At 39.9% G+C, this 17,764-nt stretch overlaps 2 protein-coding genes across 4 annotated transcripts; one reads left to right on the top strand and one right to left on the bottom strand.

Annotated features, from left to right (window-relative positions):
* Positions 1-825: 825 nt before the first annotated feature.
* Positions 826-11,828, bottom strand: cdc123 (cell division cycle 123 homolog (S. cerevisiae)). The gene is made up of 13 exons (XM_028570811.1): positions 11,681-11,828; positions 11,316-11,387; positions 10,373-10,436; positions 9,820-9,852; positions 7,646-7,741; positions 7,195-7,301; positions 6,689-6,740; positions 5,741-5,816; positions 4,698-4,820; positions 3,843-3,871; positions 3,590-3,694; positions 2,711-2,848; positions 826-1,366 (listed from the first exon to the last, which is right to left on the bottom strand). The coding sequence occupies exons 1-13, from the start codon at positions 11,752-11,754 to the stop codon at positions 1,298-1,300; spliced, it is 1,038 nt and encodes a 345-aa protein (XP_028426612.1). The 5' UTR covers positions 11,755-11,828; the 3' UTR covers positions 826-1,297.
* Positions 11,829-12,398: 570 nt separating this feature from the next.
* On the top strand, positions 12,399-17,694 carry nudt5 (nudix (nucleoside diphosphate linked moiety X)-type motif 5). 3 transcript variants are annotated; one of them, XM_028570587.1, is made up of 10 exons: positions 12,399-12,498; positions 12,848-12,921; positions 13,990-14,057; positions 14,731-14,783; positions 14,889-14,996; positions 15,282-15,377; positions 15,581-15,682; positions 16,018-16,026; positions 16,116-16,169; positions 16,288-17,694. In XM_028570587.1, exons 2-10 carry the CDS (start codon positions 12,865-12,867, stop codon positions 16,395-16,397), a joined length of 657 nt encoding a protein of 218 aa, XP_028426388.1. In that variant the 5' UTR covers positions 12,399-12,498; positions 12,848-12,864; the 3' UTR covers positions 16,398-17,694. The 3 variants fall into 3 exon arrangements, with proteins under 3 accessions (XP_028426388.1, XP_028426390.1, XP_028426389.1); XM_028570589.1 differs by lacking the exon at positions 12,399-12,498 and adding an exon at positions 12,508-12,586; XM_028570588.1 differs by lacking the exon at positions 12,399-12,498 and adding an exon at positions 12,593-12,743.
* Positions 17,695-17,764: the final 70 nt, after the last annotated feature.

Here is a 17,764-nt window from a genome sequence, read left to right on the forward strand (position 1 = left end):
ATCTACATCCATGTATTTGGTCAAAAATATGGTGAGATTTGATTTTTTCCTTATCGCCCAGCTCTAACTGCAGACTGGAGTTCATCATGGGCTAAGCTTTGTATTCACCCTGTGTCCGGATACCGCGGTATACTGAGATACACGCAGGTCAGACGGGGACACCTCCACCAGGTCTGGCGGCTTTTGTTTACAGCCAGATTTCATTTTTAAAATGATGATTAATGTGCAACGTTCTCCACAATATGTGTACTCTGCTTCCTCCCGTCCACAGCCTTTCACCCGGGGAGCTCTAACTCTCATCATACCAGCTCTTTCCATCTCCCTGTAATTGCTCTATCAATCCAGCGGTGGGGAAAAAAAAACAAAAAACAAAATTAACTGCCCTGCGTTGTGCGTGCACAGCTCATTTAGCTCCCGGCGTAATGAGAGCTGTGGCGTAAAAGCACAATCAATTTCTAATGTGCTAGTTTACAGCACCCAAGGGACTGACAGCCAAGCCAATACATGACAAGTCTAATGGTGGGTTTTTTTTGTTGTTGTTTTTTGTTTCGGGAGTAACAGTCTACACCGATGCATGATGGGGGAAAAAAAACAGGACTCGAAAAGAGTGCCTGGAGGGGCTTGGAGCAATGAGTGTGTCAAAACTGCTCAGGGGAAATTGGCAGGGAGAGATGGAGGAGCAGGGATTTCTGGGAAAACCAATTAAAGGTGACTCAGTGATGAACGGTCTTTGGTGTTAAATAAAGAAGTGTGTGACACGCACACACACGCGCACACACGCACACACACACACACACACAGGGCTGCAAAAAATGATACACAAACTGTTATACTCACCTATTTTTAAGTATAAAAGCAGGTATTCTTTACAGTTTTAGTAAATAAATCCCCTTACAGTAACACAATTTTCTCAAAAACGAATAATTCCCTCTCAAACTGACATAAACGACTAATTGACACTGCAGAGGCCTCCCTTTCCTGTCTCACCGAGCCATTCCCATCAGCAAGACGGCGCTCTGCAGTGTCGGAGGCAAAACAACAACAGCAACAACTCGACAGAAAATGAATCGTCAGAGACACATTAACGTGATAGTGCTAATTCAACATGTTCAATAAGACGTAACACAAGAGAGCTATTTAGGAAACTCCGGGTACACCATGTGCAGTTTACAATCGGGTGAGAGAAAAACAGGCTGAAAAGAGGAAAATAAAAGAAGCTCAAACAGGACAGAGAGGTAAAGAGTCACTTTGTGCAGAAAACATGATCTGGAGGCCTGGTGACACTAGCAGCTACTCTTCAGCTTCCAGATAAGGAAGCGTTCGCCTCCTCCTCCTCCTCCTCAGAATCTTCCTGTTGGCTTTTCTTCTGTAGAGAGGAGAAGAACATGGAGACGAGATCAAAAACGTCAAGTTATACCCTGGTTCCCAATTTTGTAAATTCATTCATTCTCTGCAAGGGTGTCAATTATTGGAAAATTCGGAAAAATTCCAGATTATGTTCAATGTCAACATTAAGTGAGCTGCATGGAATGAGCTGCCCACTGAGCTAAAAGCAATACACAACAGTAAGCATTTTAAAATCAAACTGAAGACGTGTTAAACTGATAATCAGACCGGTAGTCACGTCTAGGGGTGGGGGCTGGCATGGGGTGTGGTGGGGTGGGGTGGGGCGGGACGGCGTATGGGCGGGTTGAGGGGGTACAGATGGACGTGTCTTGTATGTTTATGTGCTTTATGTATTTTAATGTGGCAATGTGTCATGTTTGTTTTCTATGACTGTTTAAAAGCCCTTCTAGGGATGGGCATTGGAAACCAGCAGTAGCTATAAATGCTGTGATGCTGTACATTGGAGATTTGTTGCACAAATGGAGATTATTTAGTCTATGTCTCAAGCATCCGTCCCCCTATTTTACTAGCTACTCTGTCAGAAATACTTTGGGTGGGGGGGACAGACGAGCAACCTGTGGTCTCTGTAGCTTGCACCGAGGCAAATATGTTTCAAAGGAAAGCAGAGTGGGAATGGCGGACCCTGCCACTGACAATGCAAAAAACACTACTATATAAAGAGGGAAGTAATGAGCAGACTCAAATGGAATCTGCAGATTTGTTAAAATTTTTTGGGGGGAATTTTCTTGTCTGTTTACACTTTCAGTGGTAATCCAGAATGAAAATCTGCAGAATTTAGCAGACTGTTTTTCTGCTTAGGGTGGAGATGTGCTAACATTTAGACCCTGTTTACACGTACATGGTTATTTTACAAACTGAGACATTTCTCTTCGTTTGTGCCCTTCGTTTACACGCAAACGGAGAATTCGCCTCTGAAACCGAGTCTTTCTAAAAACTCCGGCCAGAGTGGAGATTTTTGAAATCTTCGTTTGCATGTAAACTGAGACAAACGGAGGTTTAGGCAGCCGAAAGAGGGAAAGAGGACGTGGTTCGTTGCGGTTGTTGCTATTTTCGGGATTCTGATTGGCTAACATGAGCTTGAGCTTCGCGTTACACTGCCACCTACAGGTTTGGCATGCTATTGACGGCATATATACACGGGTACATGTAAACGAACACTTTTCTAAAAACTGACAGCTGTGCACAATGTTATTTTTGAAAATAACACCCCCCCCCCACCCGCATTCTGTGGTTTTGTAGAGCAACAACCCTGTATCTGCTAGCTAAATACTCATATAACAAAGCTTTTGAAACAACATCTTACCAGTTTGAGGAAGTCGATGAGTTTGTAGGCGTCTTCTCCGGTGGAGAGGTCGACAAAGTCCCGCGGGATTCTGTAGCTCAGACAGGGACTGGGCTGCACCGTCACCTCGCTGGTGGTGCAGCGAAACGCCGGGCCTTCCTGCACATACGGGTGAAAAACACTTAGTTTTTTTATTGATTGTTTTGTACGTTTTTTTTGGGTGGCGGACTTTTATGGCCTTTATTGACAGGACAGCTTGAAGACAGGAAAGGGGAGCGAGAGAGAGACGGGGGACGACGTGCAGCAAAAGGGGCGCACACTCTACTGGGTGAGCTAGCGGTTGCCCCGGAAACCACATAGTTAAACTGTTTTCAGTTTTGACGGATTTCAGCGGGGCTCTAGTTCAGCATTGCTACATCGAGGTGAATTCATCGGTCAAACACTTTGTCTCTATTCTACGCCTTTTTTCCACCCTCCAAACTATTAAAGGTGCACTATGAGTTCCAGCATGGTTTCAGCGCGATTTCATTTTTGTCTCAAATCGTATAGGTATCTCTCCTTGATCCGCTAGCTGCACGCCCCCCCCTGAGTACACTGTGAAAAAGCCCGGTCTCGGGAGACAACACAGGGGTCGTAAACGTCACCAAACACTAGGGGCACAGGCTGTGCACCAAAATACAACAAACCACTCCAGCCAATCACTGACAAGATGGTTGGGAGAGGGGGTTAGTGACAGTTAGTCAGTTAGTCACGACAGTTACGGAAACATGGGGGGGAGGGGCGCGCTTGCTCTGTTTTGTTTGGTATTTACTTGGAACGTCAACAGAAGTGACGTCACGCAGGAACTCATAGTGCACCTTTAAAATAATTTTTTTTTTTTTTTAATTAAAACTGGCTGACCTGCTGCTGGGCGATTTCCCCCCCACCCGTCAGCTCCTCCCAGCTGAACAGCAGCGAGTCTGTCACCTCTCCGAACGGGTTCACGTCTATCAGCCACACCCTCCCCTGCAAAAAAACACACACACACACACACACACACACACACACACACACACACACACACACACACACACACACACACGTGTTAACTCACTTTGCACAACAAAAACAACAAAAAATAAAGGACAATATCAAAATGCATCAGTGCGCTTACCTGGCTATCTCTGTAGACATCAAACACAACTGCCAAACAGAGAAAACAAAAACAGTTTAAACAACTACATATGCACTCACTATCTACTATAGCTGCTAGTTTAACAAAGACAAAGTTAAACATTTAAGAAACTTGAAATACATTTTAAAAATCACAAGTAATAAAAAGACACTTTTGTGTTTCCACAGTGTTTCCCTGCATTTTTCCTGTCCCAATACAACAACCGTGAATATTTAACCACTTAAAAAAAAGAATAAAGAAACAGAAAAATTGGTTTCTGTCAGTGGAGAGCTGAAGGAGATGTGAAACTTTCCACAGACAGTTAGGCCTCCTGCACACTGGCTGTGTGGCGTGAGCGTGGCGTTTCTGTTGCGTGGATTTTTCTATGTTTTTCTATGTCTGAAGCGGCGCTGCTGCTGCTAGCATTGTTTGTACACATGTATGTTTCCCATAAAATGAAATAAACATAAATATATACTGATTTGATTACAGCAAAGACAACGTCGGCAGTATTGACGGCAAAATAGGCCACAGAATATTTCGTTCTGTATTGACAGGTGCAATATTAGAAAATCGATTTTTTTAAATTACATTTATATCTGCATTTATGTCAAAACCTAGGGGCTTTCAAACATCAAAATGTCATTTATTAATATGTATTTGTGTCAAAATGACATATTCACATCTTTTCGTATTCTATTTTGCCTGGAAATGCTTCCAACGCGCTTGCGTGTCGTGTGAAAAATAGGCGTTGGTCCTCTTGCTAGCACACCACACAGCTGACACGCTCACGCCACGCAGCCAGCGTGAGGGAGGCCTAAGAAAAAAAAAGTAAACAAGGATGCCGATGCTCACAGTCTTCGTCCAGGAAGTTGTACTGGATGTGCTGGCTGAAGAATGCCTGAATGGCGTGACAGATCTGCTCCTCCTGCTTCCAGACGTGCTGGTAATACTGAGTGTAGTCTCTCTGGGAGATCGCTGGAAAAAAAAAAAAGACGGATACATCATTAGTGGAGCTCAAATTGAATTTTATAATTGTTTCTAAATTAGCCTGCTGAGGTAAAGTACAGCTCAAACATCATTATATCACAGTTCTAATAGAGGTTTCTTTTCTAACTAATTCCCATTTCAGACACGTTCGGCTCAGTACGTGTAAAAGCAGCGCCCTCTTTCATGTTTCCCTGCTATTCCTGGTGGCTCACAACAGGTAAGTTTACGTGCACACTAATATTCCACGATTATATATTATTATATTCCCGAATATGACAATATTCCAAATTTGATACGGGTCATGTAAACTGCAAATTCCGTTGGGATATTCAGAATAAGGCCCGTTTCTGAATATAGCATTTTTTGAAAGAAGACGTGGGATATGTTGGTATTATTCAGGTTTTAGAGGCCTGCTTTGGACATTTATACAGCGCATTGGGAATATGCATCTCAATTGGGGGTTTTACCGAAGTTTGCAACAGTTTACTTTACGGCCTTTTGGTTGTTTATGGCTTAAGGCTGATTTATGGTACAGCAGAGGCTCCAAGCAGAGCTTTCACCGTAGCCTACGTAAGTAGCCTGAAGTTTATACTTGTACGCGGGTGTGTGCATCGATCTCTTTAAGAGAATAGCAGGGCCAGCGAATCAGCAAAGCAACTAGAAATCTTATCAAATAAATGTAGTGGAGTAAAAAGTCAAATATTGCCTTCGGACATGCAGCGGAGTAGCATAAAAACATTTCAAGTACCTCAAAATGTTACAGTACTTGAGTTAATGTACTTAGTTCCGTTCCAACATTGATTAACAACAACTACTATCTTTAAATGTAATATGTATATGTATGTATTCTTCCAAAATGTTTGGGGGGGAAAGCCCAAATGAAGACAGGTGAGCTGAGGGTTTTTTACCGATCAGTTTGTTTTCTTTGACGAAGCAGCGAAACTCTCCGCCGGGAATCAACTCGCTCCACTTTCTCAGGACCAGCTGAGGACAGAGGACAACACCGCTGATAAAATACATAGGTGTGACACACACACACTTTAAATGACAAAAAAAAAGTATAAAATAGAGCTGCAAAGGGGAAAAAATGTTTTGTTAACTATTAAATGAATCGCCAACTATTTCAATAATCGATTAAAAGGTGCAGTAGGTAAGCCTTATATGTTCCAGTAGAACTACATGAAGCAGGTCATTTAAAAAAAAAAAATCCAGCTCCTCTGACACCACCTACAGCTTGTAGTGCGATTTGCAAAAATCCACCGCTCCCTGTTCAGATGCACCAATCAGGGCAAGGGGTGGGGGTGTCTAACTGCATGTCAATCACTGCTCATGCACAAGCATTCATTCTTCCTTGTGGGGGGAGGGGCTTAGGAGACAGTTTTCAGCTTTAGCGGAAAGGGGGGGGGAGGGACTGAGAATGTGTCAATGTTCAAATGTTTCGGCTAAGTCCTGAATCTTCGCAATCCTATCTACAGCACCTTTAATCGGTTTGAGTCATTTTTATTCTTAATGGAAAAAAACTCTGTGATTCCAGCTTCTTAAATGTGAATATGTTCTGGTTTATTCACTCCTTTGTGACAGTAAACTGAATATCTTTGAGATACAACATCTTGGGCTTTAGAAAACACTGATGGACATTTTTCACCATTTTCTGACATTTTATAGACAAAACAACTAATCTAATCAATTAATCGAGAAAACAATTGACAGATTAATCGACATAATACTCATTAGTTGCAGCCCTATTATAAAACATAATTTTCTTAAGTGCAAATAGAACTCTCCATCTGCATGATGAGACACTAAAACTCGTAATAAAAACAAGCTAATGACAAAAAAAAAAAGCTTAAAAATACCTCATAGTTTATGACTGGATCTGGGGAGTCCTGGTCACTACACGCAAGGAATCTGTGCCAAGAAATGAATGAAGGTTACAACTGTTAAATATGAACACCAATGCATCACAAGTGGTTGGTGTTTTGAATTTCTATTTTAGTTTTTACAATAATTGGATAAGTCACACTACAAACACCTTGGTTGCTGAAGTTTTTTTTAACAGAGTCCAAAAAAAACAAGCATATATCACATTGCACACACACAGACACAGACACACAGACACACAGACACACACACACACACACACACACACCTCGCTGCACTAACTGCTTGTCATGCAGAGCGGAGAAGCGAGAGGTAAACATCTACATCACAGCAATTTCTCCCACTTCTGCCACTTGTGTTTTACTGCAGAATCACTGCAATCAGCCTGTGCACACCAAACCTGGTTATTTTCTGATATTGGTTGTCATCTAAATGCAAAATATGTGTGTGTGTGTTGATGTTGTTGCATGGCGAGGCTTACGGCTGCGCGAGGTCGTGGGTGATGAAGTCTGAACTTTTGAAGAGCAGAAATATATCGCTAAGGCTGTCACACTGCAGGGAGCTGTTCAGTGCAATCCAGTTAGCATCCTGGGAGGGACACACACACACACACACACACACACACACACACACACACACACACACACACACACACACACACACACACACACACACACACACACACACACACACACACACACTTACGTTATGCATCAATCCTTAAGGCTGGCAGTGGTGCAAAAAGCTATTCTTATCTTCAATACCCTAAAATGTACAGGGCCTTTAGCCAAAAAAATAATTTGGTTATGCTAAATAAAAAGAAGTCATGTTGGCACACTTTTTCTAATGAATTCACCACTCTGATAACTTAAAATGAAGCAGGCAAACACAGTTTTTCATTTCACTAAGAGCAGCTGAGTGCTGTATTTTACCCGTGGAGCACTCCAGTTCAATTTGGGAAAGACGCGCCCACCCAGGGCGTTTATGGCCTCCTGGACTTTAGAGGTGAATTCTGGGAACTCAGGAGCCTAGCACACACAAAGTCACGTCACATCACATGGTCATCATAATTACCGCATTATTAAATTATATGCACGGGGTGATACACATTTAGCTCGTTGAACACAGGTTACAAAGTGCTTCACATCAACATCACTAGAGAAAAAGAAAACAAATACTAAGCGAAAAATATTCCGAAAATACATGCATACAGACAACTGGGAACAGAAAGCATTCAGCAACCAGTCACCGTGCAGATCAACACTTAAAAAATAGAATCACCCACTTAAAGGATTGGTGGATTTTTAGATGCTTTTTAAACAGTGTACCGACTCAGCTGATCTAATGGGAGGGGGGAGATTGTTCTAGTCTGGGGGATAGGACGGCAAAAGAGCAGTCGACTTTAGTTTTACGTTTAGCACGCGGTATAGCCAACAGGTTTTGGTTGGATGACTGTGAGTGGCTGCTCAGTGGTGTAAAGGTTTAGTAGCTCTGAAATAAAGGCAGGAGCTATGCCATGCAGTGGCTTTATAAGTGATTAAAAGAATCTTAAAAATAAATCCTGAACTTTACTGGCAGTCAAAGCAGCGATGCTAAAATAGGAGTGATTAGTTAAAAGCATCGCTGCTGCATTTTGTACAAGCTAAAGACATGCCCAGGGCAGTTTGACTAAGGCAAGTGAAAAGGGCATTGCTGAAGATGGGAAAGAAATGATGGCCTGAATAATAATGGTCTGATTTTTTATTTTTTTTATGTTTCTCAGTTGAAAGAAGAAACAGGTTTGGACCAATTTATTGCCATGGTGTTCAGAATTTCAACTGAAGATCAAATGTAACACCAAGATTCCTAAAGTTGTTTGTTAGTGGATCTAATGAGTCTTCAAATGATATATTACGGGCCTGGCATATGGATTTAAATGAAAATGTATCAGAGGAAGAATGGTCAGAAGCCTGCTCTTTGGTAAAAACTCAGTCAGTCAACACATATTCTATACTATTGCAATATAAATGGTTGAGTAGACAGTACATTACTCCTATAAAGCTACACCGCTTTAACCCAAATATTCCCGACAGGTGCATTAAGTGTAGCGATCAGAGGGGGTCACTGTTTCATTGTATGTGGAGCTGTCAGCAGGTGGTACACTTCTGGAAAAAGGTACTGACCGTTATTGGTCGTATTATTAGCAAGGTGAGTCCCACCGATCCTAAGTTATGTATCCTAAATATTTACGCTGTCAATTTTGTGATAACTAATGATGAAAAACCTTTAATTAGTATGTGCCTTTTGGAGGCTAAAAGGTGCATTGCTAGGTCATGGAAAAAACCAACTGTCTGTGGCGTTTCTGAATGGTTAAACGGAGTGACTTTCTATCTGGCCCTGGAAAAGATAAGTTATTTCACAAAAAACAAGATTGATAGGTTTTGGAGTATTTGGAGAGTTTTTTATAATTTCCAGGAAAATGAAAGTATACGAAGTGATGAACTGATTTGATTGTGACTGTGGCTGCATCCCCCCTTTTTTTTCTTTTTTCTCTTTTATATAATATATATATTTTTGTATAGATCTGTTCATATTTCATATTTTAGGTTTATTCATTATTGTGTAAATCCTTGCTCATGTGCATATATATAATTTTAGTATTCTAGTGTATGTGTATATGGATGCAGAATTTGTCATACATTTACATACTTCTATACTATTTTCATCCCGATTTTATATTAATTTAACATAACTTTTGCGTTCCTTTTGCTGTGGGGAGGGGGGTGGGAGGGTGGATGTGCTATGTACGACTGTTCCCTTCGTGCATGCTGACTGCTTGTGTTTCTTTTTTTGTTGTTGCTGTACTTGCCTTTGTTGTAAAGAAAACTAAAACCACATGTTTGAGAAAAAAAAAAAGATTCCTAAAGTTTGGTTTGACATAAGCTGCTTATCGACTGGAGGGATTTTTGAAGTTCCTAGAACTCTTTTTTTTCTTGTGTTCCGACTAGACCAATTTGGGGATTAGGGGATGGGGTCAGTGCAGAGGAATACTTTAAGCTTGTGTAAATGCAGGTTTCAGACATTAAAAAAGCTTGTCTCATAATAATATAATACACTATGTACTTACAGTAACAGTGGTGGTTGTCTCATCATCTGACCACTAGAGGGAAGTAGAGAACAAGAAACTGGATTGAACACAGTTCTAGTTGTTGACTTATAAGACAGAGAATTAAGACATGAAGACATTGGTCCCTGAAAACAGACTACAAAACATTTTGCATGTATTCTCTAATGTGTCATTATAAATTAAATCTCCAATTTAAAAGTGTACTATATCGCAGAGTTTCCCCTACTTTTCAGTAGCTGTGGTAGGTCAGCATAAAGCTGCTTAGGCAAAAAAAACATTTCAGGAGTCTTGTTTCAGTGCCCGGTGATGGTGTAAGTGTTGTTCCAGACATTGGCCTTTTAACAAATTTAACAATCAGTCCCAAATAACTTGATTAGGTTAAAAAAAAAGGTGACAAATTATAGCAGAGGTCTGATGCTTTTCTGCAAAAATGTGAACTATTTTAAGACTGTGAATTAGGAAAACAAGGACTAATTTCCTTTCCAAGCAAGGAGGCAAAAATAAGAAAGAAAACATCCCATGTAAAAAAGAACCTTAGTCTCTGTTCCCGTACCTGAATGTCTTCCTCTGCGTCCGAGTCACTGTTGTTAGCGTGTGACTGCTGTGTGTTATGGTCACTGAAGGGAAGAGAAACAACAGATGAGTGCTCCGGGCACAAAACTAATCCGAGCATCATAATGCACATACCAGTGGTGGAATGTAGCTAAGTACATTTACTCAAGTACTGTACTTAAGTACAAATTTAAGGTACTTGTACTTTACTTGAGTCCTTTCTTTTCAAGCCACCTTCCACCTCTACTCCACTACATTTCAGGGGGAAATATGGTACCTTTTTACTCATCTACATTCACCTGTCAGCTTTAGTTTATTTACAAATTAAGACTTTTGCACACAAAACACATGCAGTTTATAAAATACAAGGTTTTATTATAAATGAAACTACCCAACAATATATTGGCCTACAAGTCCAGCTGAAATGATTAGACGATTAAACACTTAGTGGATTGACAAAACTGTTTTGATCCTGTCCGGTTTCTAAAATGTTTGGATTATTCTACATTTTGTACTTTTACCTTTAAAACTTTAAGTACATTTTCCTGATGATACTTGCATACTTTTAATTAAGTAACATTTCCAATGCAAGACTTTTACTTGTAAAAGAGTAATTTCACAGTGTGGTATGAGTACTTTTAATTAAGTAAAGGATCTGAATAGGCTACAACTTCCACCATACACATTTTAGATGGAGAAAACGTGTGGTTTGAAGGGAACTGCCGTGACCATAACAACAGAGGCAACCTGTAACATCACGTGTCTGATAAAAACAACCCCACAGCATCTTTACATGGATGCTTCTCAAACACAGCAGGTGCCATTCAAAGGAGGAATAGCACCTTAAGATCGAGCCGAATTTTGGCATTATATTTTCACATTTATTCAAACAAAGACAACTTTTTATCGAATTTGTGTATTTGTGTGTGTCAGTGGCCTCATACCTCCCAGAGACTACCAGTGTGCCATCATCCAGTAAATAGTCTATTACATTCTGAGGCAGTGGGAGAATCACACTGGAATAAAGAATAATAATACCACATATAAATGTATGTAATTCATAGAATACGTAATAGACAACAAACAGACAGAGGCGTGGAAGAAGGTGGTTTAGGGAAGCTGCTCTGAAAAAGGGATTAAAACACAATTATGCAGTAATACACACGATAAATATAGCCTAAAGAGAGCTAGCTGTAATCTGCTTCTGTCCGGTAGCTAACGTTAGCTGTTGGCTAAATTGACTATTCTTTACACCAACAACATTGAAAATATGTCTTTGGTATTTCTGTACAACTCATCAGCTGTCTACCTTTTAATCGAATGTTTCTTGAATATCGGATACCAAACCGAAAACTGACAGTTGACAACTTGCTCCTTCTTCATGCTGCAATATCCTGTAAAGGAAAGGAGTCCATCAGTAAATATCTTCCGAACCCCATTAAATATTTGTGAAAATGTCGCGGCCTCATTTTCATTCGACGCATTGAAATTTCGAGGCAATGGTGCTCTCTATTTGCACTGTTATGGATTCATTTGAATCTATTAAAATCACACTGGGAAACAGTCAAAGCTTTATTGCTAGAATTGTGTAATACATTTGTGTTTACAGAGGGGGAAGCCTTTTTGAGATGCACAAGTGGGCATGGTCGAAAACAACCGCTGACCTGCGACATAGATCGTTTATTGAATTGATAACTTACTCAACACCTTAAAACATTTACAGCCGTAAAGTCAATATATTTTGACATGTGACAATATTTTCAAATGTGATAACTTTAATATAGCTAACCTAATAAATAAGCATACGGTAATAATACAGGAGCCAGTATCGTTGTATATTGGTCAACTTTTTTTGCTGCCAACTTACCATATTTATAAGAGTATGGTATCTTGCATTATCCCCGTGTTTTTATTTTATTGAATTTCTACGTTAGACATGTAGAAATGACACAATGGTTTTTTTGTGTTAAGTCAATGTTAGTTGTTAGCTAACGTTAAGTAAATAGTCTACCCCCACTGAAGGCTAAACTCCGGTGACGTTTGCGATACCCGGAAGTGGCGACAGAGTGACTCCTCACTGTTTTTTTCACATCTATTCTCTACTACTACTACTGCTGCGGTTTTCACGTGAGTTAAGTTTAGTTTGTTCATTGTAGAAGATGCTTGTTTAAAATTTAAAATGCACGAGCTCCTAACCCCGGAAGCATTGCTAAGTGTAAAGCAGCTATCTAGAGTTAAATAAACAAATAACGAATAAAACAAAAAGCTAAAAGTGGAAAAGGAACGCGGGGAGTTAAATTTGGTTAGCCTTGCCTGGCTTTAGCAGCTAATTGAGTAACGTTAACTCAAAACGTTTCGTCAGCATTGAAATGGTGGTTCTAACTCTGTTTGTTTTTCAGCTAACGTTAAATACTCGTAGTGAACCGTATACAGTTGTGAATGAAAGCTTTTGACTTGACTTTACGTCCATTTTCAGTTGGCCACAAGTTGAAAATGAGCAACTCCGAAGAACCCAAAGTGACTTGTGCTCCACACATAGTGAAAGAAGAGGTAACATTACGTCTGTTTTTGATTGTTTTAAAAGGGATTTTCCCGACAAAACTCGATGACAGAACATTTAATTTACACAATATTGAAGGATGATAGCCTTACTATATGTAAGACATTGAAACTTGATGTATAAATACTATGAATATCAGTTTAAATATGCTATATACAATGCAGGGCCGGCCCTAGACTTATGGGGGCCCTAAGCAGGATTTGGTTTGGAGAGTCTCCACATTGTAACGTTTTGCCACTGCACTTGGCACTAAACCAACTTGTGTATTGTAAATATTAGTTTAAGCACTCATAATTTGCAAATAAGCATTTAAAGACCAATGTGTGACCAATTAGCAGCAACACTTGATCTCTAAATAGACCGGCTCTGTTATAAGCTCAATTGTGAGACATTTCAAGCGCTGTTGGGGGCCCTCTGGTAGCCACGGGGCCCTAAGCAGCCGCTTAGTTTTCTTATGCTTCAGGCCGGCTCTGATACAATGTATGTAGTAGGGGGTCCCTGCTCAGTCTCTCTTTTAGCTAAGCGGTCCTTGGCCTAAAAAACTTTGAAGACCCCTGAGTAGCAAATTCTATATTCTTTTGACCTAATTTGACAAAACATAGGTATTATTCATGGAGACTTGAGTATCCTAAAAATTCAACAAAACATCCGACATACACCACTCTGACGAATCTATTGAGTTTGATGGATTTGCATCGAAGCTCAAACTGGTCTGCACCTCGCTGTGTGTGCATACCACAGACTGTTTGTTTAAAAGCACTCAAGTTAGACATTTCACAATTACACAAATAAACCAAAATGGCCCTTATATTTATCATTTAAGATGATCACATAAATGTTTGTGTTTGATTTTTTTTTATTTCTTCTTGCTATCCTTTTTGCAGAAAATATCCTTTTAGTAACCACATTCATGCTTCTCTCTAAGATAGTTTCTGTAATGTTTGTGTCTTTACTGAGCTGTGAAGCTGTATTCTAAGTATTGGGATAACTGAGCAGCGTGTGGCGTTTGGTGCTATTCAGATCAACTTATCTCGGTGTGTTCACTCTCCGTGTTGCAGCTCATGGCAGCAGGAAAGTGGCTGAAGCTGGAGAACACTACATACGTGGACCAAGCTGGAAAGACCAGGTACTGTTCTGTCTTTGATAGGTCTGGGTACCGAATTTAATACTTTTTAGGCACCGACTGAATTGCCTCTAAAGTATGGAGGATCGAAAAATGCCGTGCCATTAAACACTAGGGGTGCATGATATATCGACTTGATATCGTTATCGCAATATCACGTTGCGCAATGTTATATCGAAAGTGTCGCGATAACTATGCAATACTTGTTTTTCGATAAAGAAATATCAAACTTAATATTGATTCATAATGAATATTGCAATATCACATTTTGTCAATATCATGCAACCCTATTCAGTATCCAATTTCAATACCTAAGGAGTAAATCTCATCAGCGTCAGTGAGCCAATCAGCACGCTGACCAAGATTTAATAATGTTTGTGATTGGCTTTCTAACGTCACACGTCATAGAGGCAGGTAGGAAAAATTCTAAGTTACACACAGAGGTAGTCTCACGTTGTAGGAGCTGTAAAATAAATAGAAAGATTTGTGCCATAATGTTGTAATTTCTTTTTGTTTCATAAAATTGGTATCCAAAAAAGGATCGTTTAGGAACCGGTATGGAAGGGTACCGGTATCTTAAACTTTTAACGATACCCAGCCCTAGTCTTTGACTGACAACTTCACAATCATACCCGTTTCCTGCATATTAGTTTCACCTCCTGTTTTCAACCGCCAGAACCTGGGAGACCGTGAAAAGGACGACGAGGCAAACCAACACAGAAACAGACGGTGAGCATTTCCGTTTCCCCACTTTTAGCTGCTCAGTCGAGCTTGCGTTGACAGAATGGGCCGGAAATTGAAATTGTGCAGGCTGTAACACCCTTTTCCCTGCAGGCGTCGGTATTATCGCCCTGCTGAAGCGGACCCTCCATAAAGACTGCGTAGTGATGGTGAAGCAGTTTCGTCCTCCTTTGGGATGCCACACTCTGGAGTTTCCTGCAGGTCAGTCAGACGTGCTCTACGGATTCCTCAAACACTCTCTGTAGACATTGTCATACCCCACAACTCACCAATTTTGGTCCTGAATTTTTCAACAAAATAGACCTTGAAAAGAATTATTGAGAAGTCCGGCATATTCACAACTTTTAATGTCATGTTAGTTTTGTTTCTTAGCCTTCAAAACATTTTTACGTCGTTCATTCTTGGCTGTTGGGACTTTTGGTAACTATTGACGCTTTCTGACACTTCTGACAACTTTCTGAATATTGTTGTTTTTGCTGTGCTCAGGGTTGATTGACGAGGGGGAAACTGCAGAGGCTGCTGCACTGAGGGAGCTAAAAGAAGAAACCGGCTACAAAGGGGAGGTAGTTGGAGTCACTCCAGGTATCTTCAAACAAAGACTTGCTGACTGTACACTGAACACGTGATTGCGTAAGCTGCCTCTCTTGGCCTTATCTTATCTCCTGAGCATGTGTTGGAGAAGTTCAGGGCTCAGCGCAGCGGAGCAAATTAAAAAGAAGTTCCATACTCTTTTTTTATTTTAGGAACATACAATGCAAGTAGTAATGTTATTGTTTTGTTCGCAGTGACCTGTCTGGACCCCGGTCTGTCTAACTGCACCACCCAGATCATCATGGTCAACATCAACGGAGATGAAGGGGAGAACATCAACCCAAAACAAGAGCTCGGTGAGAACACAGGATTTTATTCATTTACCCCTACTCGCTCATCTAATCAATACCCTAGTTCTCATACCTCTTTTCTACACTTAGTAATCCATTTTTGCTCAGTCATTCAATCAATTACTCTGTGGCGAATCCATTCCTTCAATCACTTTCACTTCTGGCCTCATGCAGAAAAGTCTGAGTGATTTTAAGAGAACATGTCGCCATCATCAACTGTCTCGTACTTAAGAAGACTTAGAATATTCGAGCACTAACCCAAACTTTACAGATAACAAGTAGTTTGTCTGTAACATAAAAAAACATGTTGAATAATCTTGTTCTGTTTTGTTCTTCCACAGGTGATGGAGGTGAGTTATTTCCCTTTTTATTATATCAGAAAGAATCCTTTTCTCCCATACAGCAAATCATCACAAAAGCCTTTATCCTCTCTTTGCAGAATTTGTTGAAGTCATTCTTTTACCACTTGACGAATTCCAGAAGAAAATAGATGGTGAGGCTTCAACTTTTTCCACAGTGGTGTTATCGTGCGAGCAATAGGAGCATTCGGAGTCCAGACCAACACAAACAAACACACTAACTAATACTTTTCTTGTTTTTTTTTACGGCAGATCTGATGAAGAAAGAAAAGATCATTGTGGATGCTAAAGTGTACATCTTTGCCATGGGGATGGTCCAGGCCTTCTTTAAGCCGAGGGAGCTGCCCGTCCTGAAGCAGTGAAGGAAAACGTTCAAGATGAGAACGAGAGAAGAAGAAATAGTCTTTTATGTTACATAGGGCTCCTACACAGGACTGGAAAATCTGTATTAAAAAGGACATGGAGGACTTCCAAATTTGTAACAAGAATTTGTATGAAAATGTGTTGTTGCATTGTGGGTTTTAGCCACCATGTAACCTCATATTTCAATTTTAGTTTCTATAAAGTATAATGGCCATACATGGAATAATATGAAAGTTAGAAGACACAATACAACTTTGTGTGTTAATCATACTGAACACAAACGTCAAATTATGAAATCAAAGTCTTGGAGAAAAAAAAAAGCCTTGGATTTAGAAAGTGAACCTATGAAGGAGCCCTGTTTGCACTACATGCACTGGACTACTTTTTGTTCTCAGTACGAAGGCCTGAAACACACTCTGGTGGTCAATTGTTAATTGTTTGCACACTTAACACAGAGTAGTTTCAGCCTTTTAGTCTCGGAATGCCGTACTTGACAAATAGTATTTTCCAGGTTTTTATGAGATTACGTGTAGTTTAATGAGATGCAATTTGTTGTCATTTTTATTTAGTGATCGTAAAACATTCCTAACGGCGGAAAAAAAATCCACCTCCAAACACTTTTCCTGTTGCTCTGTTGCATCTCTTGCTGAAGTACGATGCAATTGTTTCATTTTGTTTTTTGTGTTCAACTTTTTCACTTAGATAACCCATGCATTGTGATAATAGATACATATAGTATTTGGTTGGGCTACTAACAACAGTGTTAACAATATGGGGGGGATTGCCCTGTGTAACTCCCCTGTAATGTACAACAGAGATACTGTCATGATAGAGGCATTAACTAATTCATAGGAAGTCATCCATGCTGTGCCTCCAACCTCATTATGGTACAGTTAGCTGGACATTGATGCTGTACTTACCCTAGCAACCACAAATTACTGACCAATGAATACATGTGATACTACTTTTGTTCTTACATGTCAACAAGTATTTTTTTTTTTACGTGTATATTCCTGGGCTAATGTTCACATGCTATGTTCATTATGTTGTCTAATGCATATGACATGAGGTCCTTCAAACAGCTGTGTATGTGATAATGCTCTGTTGTGTTAGTGATTTTTTCTTTTCTTTTTTTTTTTAAATGGAGGACTCACCCACAATAATAAAGCCCTGTATATATGTTTTGATTACTGTACCTTTCCCTTTAATACAAGTTTTTAATTATAAAATAATTAACACATTTAAATACACATTTTTATTGTATACCCTTTCAGATATTAAACATGTAATACTTGATTAGCTATTTTTTGTTGTTATTTTTCAATGAACTTCTTACTATCGTTTTCTGCCCCACATTTAGTCCAGT

The sequence above is a fragment of the Perca flavescens genome, chromosome 23 (assembly GCF_004354835.1).
Source record: "Perca flavescens isolate YP-PL-M2 chromosome 23, PFLA_1.0, whole genome shotgun sequence".
Classification (NCBI taxonomy): Eukaryota; Metazoa; Chordata; class Actinopteri; order Perciformes; family Percidae; genus Perca; species Perca flavescens.

Bases quoted from the DNA above. Each gene is read 5' to 3' on its own strand.
- cdc123 (XM_028570811.1), bottom strand. From the start codon at position 11,754: ATGAAGAAGGAGCAAGTTGTCAACTGTCAGTTTTCGGTTTGGTATCCG. The intron at 11,388-11,680 runs GTAGACAGCTGA...TCTTTATTCCAG, and splicing joins AAGAAACATTCGATTAAAAG to TGTGATTCTCCCACTGCCTC. The intron at 6,741-7,194 runs GTAAGCCTCGCC...TTCTTGGCACAG, and splicing joins ACCCACGACCTCGCGCAGCC to ATTCCTTGCGTGTAGTGACC.
- nudt5 (XM_028570587.1), top strand. From the start codon at position 12,865: ATGAGCAACTCCGAAGAACCCAAAGTGACTTGTGCTCCACACATAGTG. The intron at 14,784-14,888 runs GTGAGCATTTCC...TTTTCCCTGCAG, and splicing joins AACCAACACAGAAACAGACG to GCGTCGGTATTATCGCCCTG. The intron at 16,170-16,287 runs GTGAGGCTTCAA...TTTTTACGGCAG, and splicing joins ATTCCAGAAGAAAATAGATG to ATCTGATGAAGAAAGAAAAG.